At 37.6% G+C, this 12091-nt stretch overlaps 2 protein-coding genes across 9 annotated transcripts in view; one reads left to right on the plus strand and one right to left on the minus strand.

Annotated features, from left to right (window-relative positions):
- The first annotated feature begins 1696 nt into the window (after positions 1–1696).
- On the plus strand, positions 1697–7214 carry LOC107691808 (coiled-coil domain-containing protein 84-like). Of its 3 annotated transcripts, none has more exons than XM_016490613.1 (11): positions 1697–1880; positions 2445–2608; positions 2685–2783; positions 2925–2991; positions 3086–3148; positions 3355–3416; positions 4432–4549; positions 4643–4673; positions 4743–4838; positions 6319–6451; positions 6657–7214. In XM_016490613.1, exons 1-11 carry the CDS (start codon positions 1764–1766, stop codon positions 6760–6762), a joined length of 1056 nt encoding a protein of 351 aa, XP_016346099.1. In that variant the 5' UTR covers positions 1697–1763; the 3' UTR covers positions 6763–7214. The 3 variants fall into 3 exon arrangements, with proteins under 3 accessions (XP_016346099.1, XP_016346100.1, XP_016346101.1); XM_016490614.1 differs by having other exon boundaries at positions 4435–4549; XM_016490615.1 differs by having other exon boundaries at positions 4444–4549.
- A 54-nt stretch (positions 7215–7268) lies between these two features.
- Positions 7269–12091, minus strand: part of arhgef12b (Rho guanine nucleotide exchange factor (GEF) 12b) — a 104631-nt gene continuing 99808 nt past the window's right edge. For all 6 annotated transcript variants that reach the window (XM_016490558.1, XM_016490560.1, XM_016490557.1 and 3 more), the window contains 7 exons: positions 11954–12031; positions 11772–11866; positions 11311–11571; positions 10923–11153; positions 10146–10369; positions 8395–8470; positions 7269–8296 (listed from right to left, as the gene is read on the minus strand). In XM_016490558.1, the coding sequence (XP_016346044.1) occupies positions 8286–8296; positions 8395–8470; positions 10146–10369; positions 10923–11153; positions 11311–11571; positions 11772–11866; positions 11954–12031 (976 nt within the window). In that variant the 3' untranslated portion in view covers positions 7269–8285. The remainder of the gene's footprint in view (positions 8297–8394; positions 8471–10145; positions 10370–10922; positions 11154–11310; positions 11572–11771; positions 11867–11953; positions 12032–12091) is intronic.

A 12091-nucleotide genomic window follows, 5' to 3' on the forward strand; every position in this document is an offset into this window, starting at 1 on the left:
TTTTTATTTTTTTTTTTAAAAGAAGTCTCTGCTCACCAAGGCTTTGTTTATTTGATTTAAAAAAAAAAAGTATGTATCAATCAAATTATTGATAACACTTTTCCAAACAAACCGATACAGTTCAAAGAGCTTTACATGCAATATTATTTGGTTACAAACACTAATATTGTGAAATTATTACAGTTTAAAATGAGTAAAGGTTTTAAAACAATATAACGATTTTCTATTTTAAAATGTAATTTATTCCTGTGTCAACAAAGCAGAATTTTTAGTGTAATTACTCCTGACTTCAGTGTCACATGATCCTTCATAAGTCATTCTAATGTGCTGATTTGGTGCTTAATTATTATCTGTCATTATTGGTGCTTTATTAATAAAGATTCTTACTATCAATGTTAAAAATGATTTTTTGCTGCTTAATATTTTTGTGTAAACCATCATATATGAACTACTTCAGGATTGTTGGATAAATGGATTCATATATTGGATGAATAAAAGTTCAAATGAAAATTTAATTGTCCTTGCTGAACAAAAGTATTAAGTATTTTTTTTTTTATATTACCCCAAACTTGATCAAAATTGATAAGAAAGCAACAAATCAGATGTCTGAGATTTCTCTCAATTCATATTGCTTTATTGGCATGACATATTACATATTGCCAAAGCATTGTACATAGCAGAATAAAAACAAACAACACAAAAATACATATAAAATACATCCATATATATATATATATATAAACATTAATGGTATTGCTAATGTGTTCACTCTTTGCCTCTTAGTTCGTGGCATTTATAAAAATGATATGCTACTAAAGAGGAAGAAGGTCCTTCAAGTAATGTTCCTAATTTGTCATTTTCTTAGAGTGACTGGAATAATCTGCTGTATGCTGTCCAGCGAGTCTCTGAAGGATGTGTATTTGTCACAGTGGAGGATACATGTATTATTAGGCATGTTTCTGTGCAAGTGTAGACCTTGTAAAGGATGTTTGTTTGTGCCAATCTTTATGGCTGTAGTTACTCGTACCCAGATCTCACTTCCATATATTGGGCAATAGGCAGTATGACACTATAAAAAATCTTTGTCCAAATTCTGATGGGAATGTTTATTTTGAATAATTTAATTTGTATGTCATGCAGTGACCTGCAGGCTTTTATAAGTAATATTACGTAAGTGGAAGTTAAAACCAGACCAAGATAATTATATTGTAAAGCATGTTGAAGTGTGGTGTTGTTTACATCAAATATATGTTTCTATTCTAGATCTGTTTTTTTTTCTTCTTTTTCTGAAATATCATAATCTTATTTGTTGGATGTTGACATCTTGGGTCCAATCATGGTAGTATTTATTTAAAATGTCTAGGTTGTTCTGTAGACCTCTGTACTGAACAGACCTACAGTAAATATTTGACTTCTGTGTCAAATAGCAAATATATATATATATATATATAAACCACTTCTCCGAACAAATATTATTTTTTCCCTATTTTATTTCCACAAGTGCATATATATATATATATAATTGCCACAAAAATAACCAATATAAACAAACAAGCAGTCTTTGTCTCTGTGGAAATAAGTAAATATCTGTCTTTCTCTATGCTGCTTTGATTTATCGTTTTTATGTTTAATAATGATAATTCGGGAAAATATCATCCCAATCACAAGACGGCGCTGCAGCATATTTGGCATCACATAACGTCACTATGTTTGGACGACATCACGCTTGCAGTCGCTAAAGAAACAAACACAAAAACAGCCAAATGGGAGCGTTTTATTGCTCTATCTGCAGAAAAACTGATTTTTCTGGAAAAGGACACATTTATGGGAAAAGCCACCAAAGCAAACTTAAAGTAATTCTTGTCAAATTCATGGAGAAGGTAAGCGTGCTAACAAGATAGCTAGCTTTTTTTTTTATTAACGATAGCTATCTGAAGATGCTGCCACAGTGGCTCCAGATACGAATTGGGCACACATAATGTTTGTACTTTATTGCATTACACGTAAAAATAATAAAACATGCAACAAAGTAAGCCATTGTTGCAGTTCCTTTTAATCAAGCGGTATCAAATTGAGAATTGGAGAACGAGTCAATGATTTTTAATGTCGCATGTTTTTTTTGTTTGTGTAGGTGTTGTGTATTATAAGTTACATTAGGCTGTCTATTTTGGCCAGGACAATTCTGTAAGAGATTTTTTTTTTTAAATATTTTCCTGGTTAAATAAAGGTTTAATAAAATTAAGTGGCTATGTGAAGGCAGTTCAGGTATACTTAGCTATGAACAGGTTCAGCTGGTGGTTGACAACCACAAAATGTCATAGATAGATAGATAGATAGATAGATAGATAGATATTCATTGACATTAAGTGTGACTTGAATGTCAAAATACAATTTGGTGCCATGAACTGTAATAAACTTATTTGTTGTTCTGCATGTTATTACAGGTCAAAGAAGCGAAGCGGACCATTAAAAATCCTCAGGTAGAGAAATACAGTCCTGATCATGACGAGAAGTTCTGGTGTTACTGCTGCACGCTGGAGGTGCAGAACCACGTGACTGACAGTAACATCAGTGTGATGTACGGAGGACTGCTGGAGCACATGAGCACGTAAGATCACACCTCAAAACCTTTGAGAAACTCATGCAGAGCTTGCAGTGAATTTACTGAGCGCTTCTCATTTCAGCCCAGAGCACCGGACAAACACACACAAGTTCTGGTGGGACAATAAAGCAGATCCCAAACTGCGAGACAAGTTTATCATAACAGAAGAGGAAAGTGAGAGGTTATTGCTTGCTTATTTGTGTTTGGGGACATGGACGTGTTCGTTGTAGCATTTCTGTAGTACATTAGCAAACTGATACCATCACTATAAAAGTTTGCAGATGTTCTTAAGAGAAATAAATGAAGAATATCTTTTTTGTAGATTCAAGTCTGAGGTTTCCAAGGCTCTGGAACAGTTTGAGGAAAAAGATGATGTGTTTATTAAACAGGTAAAGGTGTTTTACAGGTACTTTGGTTTGTTAATTGTTGTTGGTTTAACCATATCTGAACTTCAAAACGTTTCTTCTCTTCTTTCATCCTCAGCAAGCTGCAGTGATCCGATCCCAGGAGCAGCACAGACTGGAGGCCCTTCAGTTTTTATCAGAGGTTTGTTTTCCTGGGAATCTCCAAGCGTATCCATATCTCAGTATTCGTTTGTTTGATGAAAAAAAATTGGAAATGTTATTTGTGACTTTTTCAAACTCTATTGCTAATTAGCTTTAAAAAAAAAAAAAAAAAAGTAATTCCTTTGCTGGAAAATTATGTTAAAAAGACATGGAGAATTACTGTTGACTTTCCTGAATCAAACTTAGCCGGATCCAGAACTGGTACATCCTGCTGAAGTGGACCAGCACAGCAGTAACCATACCGCCAGGTAAAATAAATGTAAAAATTTAAATTGTTTCTCCAATACCTATTTATATCCATTCCAATACACTAGTATGCAAAATTTGGAGTCAGTAAGATTTTTTTTAAAATTTTTTTTAGAAATGCATACTTTCATTGCACAAGGATGCATTAAATTGATCAAAAGTAACAAAAAGACAGTTATAAAATTTGTCTTTTTGTGTTAAAAACATTCATAAAAAAAAAAAAAAAAAAAAAGCTGTTCTTTTGAACTTTCTATTAATCACAGAATCGTTCTTATTTATATATATATATATTTTTTTTTTTTTTGCATTTTCATAAATAAATGCAGCCCTGGTGAGCATATGAAATTTGTTTTAAAAACAGTCTTACCGACCCCAAATGTTTAATAGTGATTGTATATTTTTGGTGTGAGATATGTCACAGTTTATGCAAAGATAGAGTGAGATGAATGGAAATACAACCTAATCCATGTGGAGTTTAACAGAAATAACAGTACATTGGTCATACAAAAAATTAAATGGCACGAGTTGTATAGTCAATATTTTTTATAGATGATGAAAATACTATGCCATCCTTAAATTGAAGCGTTACTAGAAATACTGGTGCAAGTGTAAAAAAAGGAAGCATCAGTGTGGCTTTTTTTATTGTTTGGTGCATCCTTAATCTTTATGCAAATATGAAGTACAAAATTGGTTTTGTAGACAAAATGTATCTATATATGAATTTAACTTTCGTTTTACATTTTTTGTTTAACATTTTTAATCACTACACAATTCCTGTTTTGATGAATTTATTATAAAAACAAAGAATAAAGATATGAGTAGGTGTCCAAATGTTTTACTAGTGTGAATACAGTCAAAGTTTGCATAATATGCAATTTCCAGTAGTGAGAATCAGAAGTTATAGAAGATTAAATGCTTCTTTAGTGCCATGAGATGATCAAAATGAGTTTTTCTTCATATAATCTGGAACTAACAGAGTTTGTAATGTCTAAAGCATGAGTTTTGATGTTTGACAAGAAGTTCCCACAGTCACTCTTATGAAATGGAGCCACAACCAGGGCCGAGCCACGAGGATTTCGCCTCACACAGTCAGTGGAATGAACCAGGACTCGGTTTAACTTTCATTGGTTACCAGGTAATCTTTCTTACACTATACATATGCAACAATTATTGATTAGATTAATAAACAAGGTCAGGGATCATTTTGGCTTGCTGCCCCTATTTGCAGGACTCGTCCAGCAGTGGAAATGTTCATACTGGTGAGTAAAACCGATTTAGTTTGGGTTTATTCTTTGAGAAGATACTGAGCAGGTTGTGTTGAATTGTAGGAGCTGTACCGCCGTGGCTACTGGAGGAGCTTGATGAAGCCTCAGGCAGTGGCCAGCAGGAAATGGGCCCCTCGCTTCAGGAGTTCCTCAAACAAAGTATGCACTTCACTCTCATTGGTTTTGGCTGTGTTTATTTCACAGAGGACATCTCTGTGCAAAACACTTAAATGGATAATTCACTCAAAAAGAAAGATTCTATCATTTACACACCCTCACATCATTCCAGACTTGTATGACTGACGTTCTTCAGCAGAGCGAGATATTTTGAAGAACGTTGGTAACCAAACAGTTTCAGTTCCCACTGACTGGACAAAACTGTATATCCCATTGTATAGATAAAAATGCAATGAAAGTCATTGGGAATGGAAATACCTTCTTTCTTGTTCCTCAGAAGAAAGTAAGTCATACAGGTCTGGAAAGACATGAGGATAAATGATTGAATTTTTTTTTTTGGATGAACTCTCTCTTCAAATGATATGTAGTACTATGGCTATTATTAACATGGAAAATTAGGGTACTGCTTATTGAATACTGTACCATATACACTGTGTACTAGCTAACGTAATCCAGTGTTTTTAACAGTAGTATGCTACATTTTTTGTTTGCAAAAGTGGTATTAAAGGGATAGTTCACCCAAAAATGAAAATTCTGTCATTAATTACTCACCCTCATGTCGTTTCAAACCATGTGACATCAGTGGTTCATCCGCAATTATACGACGCTACGATAATACTTTTTGTGCGCAAAAGGACCAGGAGCCCTCTCTGGGCTAAACATGGGAACAGGAACTTTCTCTGGGCTAAACTCGGGGACTGGAACCCTCTCTGGGCTAAACTCGGGGACTGGGGCCCTCTCTGGGCTAAACTCGGTGACTAAACTCGGGGACTGGAGTGTGTTCACGGTGTGTGTGTGTTCACTGCTGTGTGTGTGCACTTAGGATGGGATAAATGCAGAGCACTAATTCCTAGTATGGGTAACCATACTTGGCCACATGTCACTTCACTTCACTCTGGGCTAAACTCGGGGACTGGAGCCCTCTCTGCGCTAAACTCGGGGACTGGGGCCCTCTCTGGGCTAAACTCGGGGACTGGGGCCCTCTCTGGGCTGGACTGGGAAACGGGAACCCACTCAGGGCTGGACGGGACCAGCGGGTACGAAAGAGAGTAGAGAGAGGGCAAGTCAGCTTCCAGCTCATTTTCCCAGTTTATAAGGTGCACAAAAAGTATTCTCGTAGCTTCGTATAATTGCAGTTGAACCACTGATGTCACATGGATTATTTTAATAATCCATGGACTTGGGAACATTTCAGTTGTATTGCTGTCTATGGAGGGTCAGACAGCTCTCGGATTCCATCAAAAACATCTTAATTTGTGTTCCGAAGATGAACGAAGGTCTTACAGGTTTGAAACGACATGAGGGTGAGTAATTAATGACAGAATTTTCATTTTTGGGTGAACTAACCCTTTAACTATTTTAGTAACATTTTATATATAAAACAATCTTCCCATTTATATATTAAACGCGAAGTATAAGAAAGCTCTGCAAGTTGTATACTGTCTTAAATCTTGAATTACAGAGGAGCAGGAGAAGCTCAAGAAGCTTCCGCCCAACCGTGTGGGTGCAAACTTTGACCACAGCTCACATACTGATGCCAACTGGCTGCCATCTTTTGGACGTGTGTGGAATAGTGGCAGGCGCTGGCAGTCTAGGTGAGCTCTAACTACTGCACCTTAGTAGGTTCATTCAGTTCTTTTTTTATTGATCGGTTCGTCCTTGATCTTTATAGAAATGTTTTTATACAGATCTTTATACAGTACAAATTTGCTTTTGTAGACATTATATCTAAATAAGAATGACTTTAGTTTCTTTAACAGTGTATAGTTCTTTTTTTTGACACTCTTTTTCCCCCCTCAGGCATCAGTTCAGAGAGGAAGAGGCAAAAACCTGGGGGAAGAGGAAGTGGGAAGGTGATGGGAAAGCAACAAAGCAGAAAAAAGACCTCAGTAATGGAGAGTTATGAAGTGGATGCCCTGAATATACTAGCAGTGTTGGAAAAAAGGCCTATTGGGTTTTCTCATATTGAGAATTAGTATTTAAAGGACTTGACACCAGTTTTGAACACTTATGATGTGTTTGTTTCAGCTTGTGTATTTAGAATTTTTTTTTTAACAAGAAATGAACATCGTTTGTGTTTCCAGTTTATTGAATACATTTTTGCTACAAATGTTGTGTAATTTTTTTGGTCATAAATCCAAATCAAAATACCCTTCCCACTCTCCTCAAAAGGTAAATGTGATAAAATGAAGACACAATGTGCAATATCTTCTTTCCATTTTGAACAATACACCAGTTCAGTCAAATTTAATAGAATCTCGTCTATTAAAGCTATTCCATGTTCTCAACAGAAAGCCAAGATCATATTAATGTTCAATAATATAATAAAATACCTCAAACGTCTAGACAGAATAATAAAAATACAGATTACATTAATATTAAAGGATACCTTGCAGTCTTTTATTTTTCTTCTTTTTTTAGTAGTTTCTGTTAAAATAATACACGACTTAACGCTTTAGAACGCAAAAGAAGAAGAAAAAAAGGTCTCTGTAAGAGATGCAGTGTTGGTCATAATTGTACAATACATTACATTTAAAATGGACCGGTAAGGGTCTTCATCAAGTTCCTGCATTGAAGCTTCTTTCTATTTAACTTCATTCTCAAAACCAAGAAAATCTGAAAGACAGATCGGGCCGAGCTGCCTGACGCGTGTCGTAACAGCTCGACCCGACGACATTACGAAAGGTCCGGTTTTCCCGTGGCCACACGCCAGAGAAAACGCTTTCAGTAGCTTCATTAAATAGCATGTGGTTTATTAAGAGAGGAGAAATGAGGAGAGACACCACCACAATCATCAGCCCATCCTTAGACTCATTACCTTACTAGTATCATTTGCCTTCATCTTCAGTCAGCAAATGTTGGCCGTTCCTCTTTGAGACAGCTCATGTGATAATCAATATTCTCCGCACATCTAATAACACGCTCTAGCGGTACAGGACTTCAATCAGAAGTTTTCCATGCTGATGTCAAACATGGTTTCTACATCGTAAAATCACATATACCGCACGCCGTATCAAAACAGAAGTCAGGCATTCGGTTTATGCGAATATCTGTCTGAACTAACTGCTCATCATTATCATGCTAGTGAGGTTAAAGATCATGTGACCACTCACGCTGTACTTTCATTGGCTAATATAGACTAATATCTTAGGAGGTTTGCTGAAGGAATGTTGAGTCTTCTGTCCTCTGAATGCAGATGGTGGAGTGATGAAACGTCCTTACATGGCAATCTTTCTGAAAGTACCATGACCATACTGGTGTGCAGAAGGACAGAGATTTGGAGCGAGTGACTGGGGTCGTCCTGTAGTGTGGTGTGAACAGAAACTCCAGATCTTGTCCATTCTGTCTGTCTCTGTCCATGCATGATGTTTAAGGAGGGGTGTCTCTGTGTCCTCCCGTCTCAATAAACAGAAAGACATCTCTGCTTCACTAACTTTTATCTGAGAGAAGGATAAAAGAGAAAGAGAACTATGAATGAAAGCTCTTTTAGGGCATCTATAATGGCAGCACAACACCAAACCATTAACAGCTGCACTACCTTTGTTTTCCTCTGTGTCAGTAGCTGTTTCCTCTGACAGCCTTTGGCGTAGCTGGTTATACTTGATTTCTGTATCCTGCAGAGAGATTTGAGTATTATTGTTTATTTGTGTATATGAAGGACTTAAAGGTCACATATTTTACACCTTTCTGGAGTTTTATTTTAAGTCTTGATGTCCTTAAGAATATATAGTTGCAGTATAAGTACCAAAAACCATCTCGATATTTTTTTTACAGCTCCTCTCTCAGGAGCTCTGCAAAGAACAGGTCGATTGGAATCTGAAACCTCCTCAAACGCGCTTACAACAGGATGTTTCAGAATGGTAATTCATGTTTTTTTTTTTTTTTTTAAACACTGAATGCAGTTAATACAAACCTAACCAGCCGAGCGTTTGCGATCACGTGAACTTGAAGACACTTGTACAAATGCGGATGGGTGACATGAATGGAAATGATTCCAGATTGGCGATGTAGTATTTGGTTGTATTGGTATGGCGTTTGAGGTAATTTGTGAATTAGTATAGACTTATAGTCTAAATAAAACAATTTGCAACTGTTACTATTATTACACTTGTATACAAAACTTTGTATTATGCTTGTTATAGAGTGTGTGACGTCACGTACACTACCGCCAGTGGCGCGGTTGTCACGGCGACCGTCACAGCCCTACTGTGCAATGATGTAGTTTCCTGACATCCAGACTGAACAGCGTTTTCTCTATATGTTTCCATGTTGTTGTTGCTCAGCAATGTCATGGACGCGATGTTGTCTGGGGGTTTGGCAAAAGGAGAGTGGGACTGTGGGCGGTGCTCGGGGTGGTGACTGAAGGCGGTGACTGTGTAGTTCTGACGTCAACTTTATACGGAAGTCACAACGGTTCGTGAAAAATCAGCTACTTTATGCAGGCTATGTGCATTTGATTGTGGATTGACTGTTTTGAAACTTATATGGTAGTTACATAGCACCTAGACCTCAGTTATCATGAAAAAAGCCAGGAAATTTCAGTTTTGACAATATGGGACCTTTAAACCAAAGAGACATTTACCTGATTTTTGTTTTTGATATAGTTGGACACTTGGTCACACATTTGAAGGTACGAGTCTTCTCACATTAAATCAGTGTTTTGTTTTTGTAATCTTTTAATTATTTTAAGATTGCCTTTATATTTTAGTAAAGGGGACCCTTGCAAGTGATATATTTATATTGGGAATATAATGAAACTTTGTGTAACGGAGGCCAGCGGTAGGTGCTGTGCAGGTAAACCTCACTCCCCTGATCTCAAGAGACGCGCTAGTGGCTGCAGTGTTTAGCCTCCTTGTTAGTGCGTCCGCCTCCCATGCCGGAGACCCACTCGGAGCGAGAACGAGGTGTGGCGGTGAGGACCCGGGAGAGAGGGGTTACATTTGCAATGATTTAATATAAAAAATGTAAACATAGTATTTCTTGCCCTACCATGGAATTCAATGGGGACCAACAACTACTTGGTTCTTCAACATTCTTGAAAATATATTTTGTGTTCAACTGGTTTGGAACGACATGCAGGTGAGTTTTGAATTGTAATTTTTTGGTGAACTATTCCTGGCATTTAACAATCAAGTATTAAAATATTATCTGGACAAAATTGGTGAACTGTTCCTTTAAGTTTTGACATGTTATTTAAATCAACAAAACTGATGCATTGAATACATTCAAATACTTTTTGGTCATTGTATATTTGCCTATCTGACCATTTTTAAGGAAGAAACATGTCACCTTCAGATGCTGCAGGTTGGCCTGTAGTAGACGTATGTGTGTCATGATCTGTCTGTTGAGGTTTGGTCCTCCGCTGCTCTGAGAGGAGGAAGAGAGGAGCTTCTTCAAGTCAATGCCTGAGTCTCCCACGGCCACCGGCTCCCCGCTGCTGCCCTGCACATCATCTGTGCTGCTCTCGCCCGAGCCTCCATACACCTCCAGCACCACGTAACTGCCTGCAGAGACTGACACAAAACAAGAGGAGTGGTTACAGGATGCAGCCAGGTTGAGATTAAAGTGTAAATGTAGTGTAAAATGTAGGCCAAATCTGAATATGCATACTACCCTACTATAAAGTAGGTGAAAGCAGGCTGTATCATCCAGAATATATATATTTTTAAATCACCTGAAACGTGACATTCCAAAGCGAATTATATAATGTAATTAATGTGCACAAAAGCACACATTTGTGGTAGTGAGTGAGCACTAGGTTATTTGTAAAGCGCATCTCCCACATGCTGGCAGTTTCACATCACACAAATAATTTTTCTATAACATTTATAAATAATGGTTGTCCCAGGCAACCAATGTCCTACACAGCTGTGCTAGTTTCAGGTTTCTCCTTTTACTCTGTGGCCTTTCTTTTCAGATTCAAATCAAATCAACATTTCATGTCCATTTGCTTATTAATTTGTAACAATCTTATATTGAGTGGGACAATGTGCGGTCAGCTGTTCATTATCAAGTCCCTTGCATTTCCTGATGACTTCCAAACAAAACAAAAAAAGGACAACACACCACAATCCTCAGACGTCTCAAAGAAGCCTGTGTCTCCGGAGGGCAGTTCCTGTGCGTTCTCAGCCCTCTCTGAGCCATTCTCAACAGCAGACCTGATCGCAGTGCTGTCCTCCGCCCCCTGCTGAGAGCCTGTCCTCGCCACATCTTCCTGTTGCTCTCGCCTCTCGATGTCTCTGTCTGTGTCCTCCTGACTGGACATGTGGTTGATCAGGAGCTGCCTTAGTGTTGCCACTGAAAAAAACAGAAATGAGTAGAGAAATTGACAGACTTGCAGGGTTAGAGTGAATCCAATGTGGTTTTATTGTTGGATTTTAGTAGGTCTACACAAATGAATTTTTCAGTGAGAGGGACAGCTCATAGCAGCACTGTAGTCGTGTCTTCTACTCACGTGTTCTGAGAGCTTCATCAGCTCTGAGTGGCTGGAGTTCGAAGGCCTCGGCCTCGTCCTCGTCTATGGCGATGCCCAGCCTCGAGCGCTGCTTCAGGAATGTAAGTCGATCAGTCATATCGGCCACCACGAATGCTTCATCATCTTCAGCCTGATTCTGTAGTGAGTTCTCCTCTTCTTCTTCATCCTCCTCATCAGATTTGGTCTCAAATGGGTTGGTGCTACATGGTGGGGTTGGCATGACCTCGGTTCCATCTTTTTCTACAGAAAATATACAGCAAAACTGAGGCGTACAATTTTTTGAAAGATATTTCGGAGGATGGATACTGGATGTGTTGCTATTGCTATGCTATAACTACTCTATTTGAATTAACTACCTTATTGCCAGACTGTTATTAAGGTATCAATTTTATAGTCACTCTCACAAACATCTTTAAAAATAAATGAAAGAAACAGTTTACCTGGAGACTGAATGCTCACTAAAGAAATGGGCTCAGAGTCTTTGTTTAGTTTCTGAACACCAGAGTTTATTAACTCGACCGCTTCACGTTCCCCGCTGCAAAACATGTCATATGTTTTACATCACCTTACTGCTTATAAAACACTAATCATATTATAAATGATGTAGAAAACTTAAACTCACTCAGTCTGAGGTAATGGAATGATGTTGTGTAGTTTGGTCTTCATACAATCGGCTCTTTGTGTGATCAGGCACTGCCACCTAGTGATTGAAAAATCAAAACCGATAGTAAACAGCATTTTACTAACTAAAACTATATAT

This window comes from Sinocyclocheilus anshuiensis, unplaced genomic scaffold (genome assembly GCF_001515605.1).
Source record: "Sinocyclocheilus anshuiensis isolate Anshui unplaced genomic scaffold, SAMN03320099.WGS_v1.1 scaffold246, whole genome shotgun sequence".
Taxonomy (NCBI): domain Eukaryota; kingdom Metazoa; phylum Chordata; class Actinopteri; order Cypriniformes; family Cyprinidae; genus Sinocyclocheilus; species Sinocyclocheilus anshuiensis.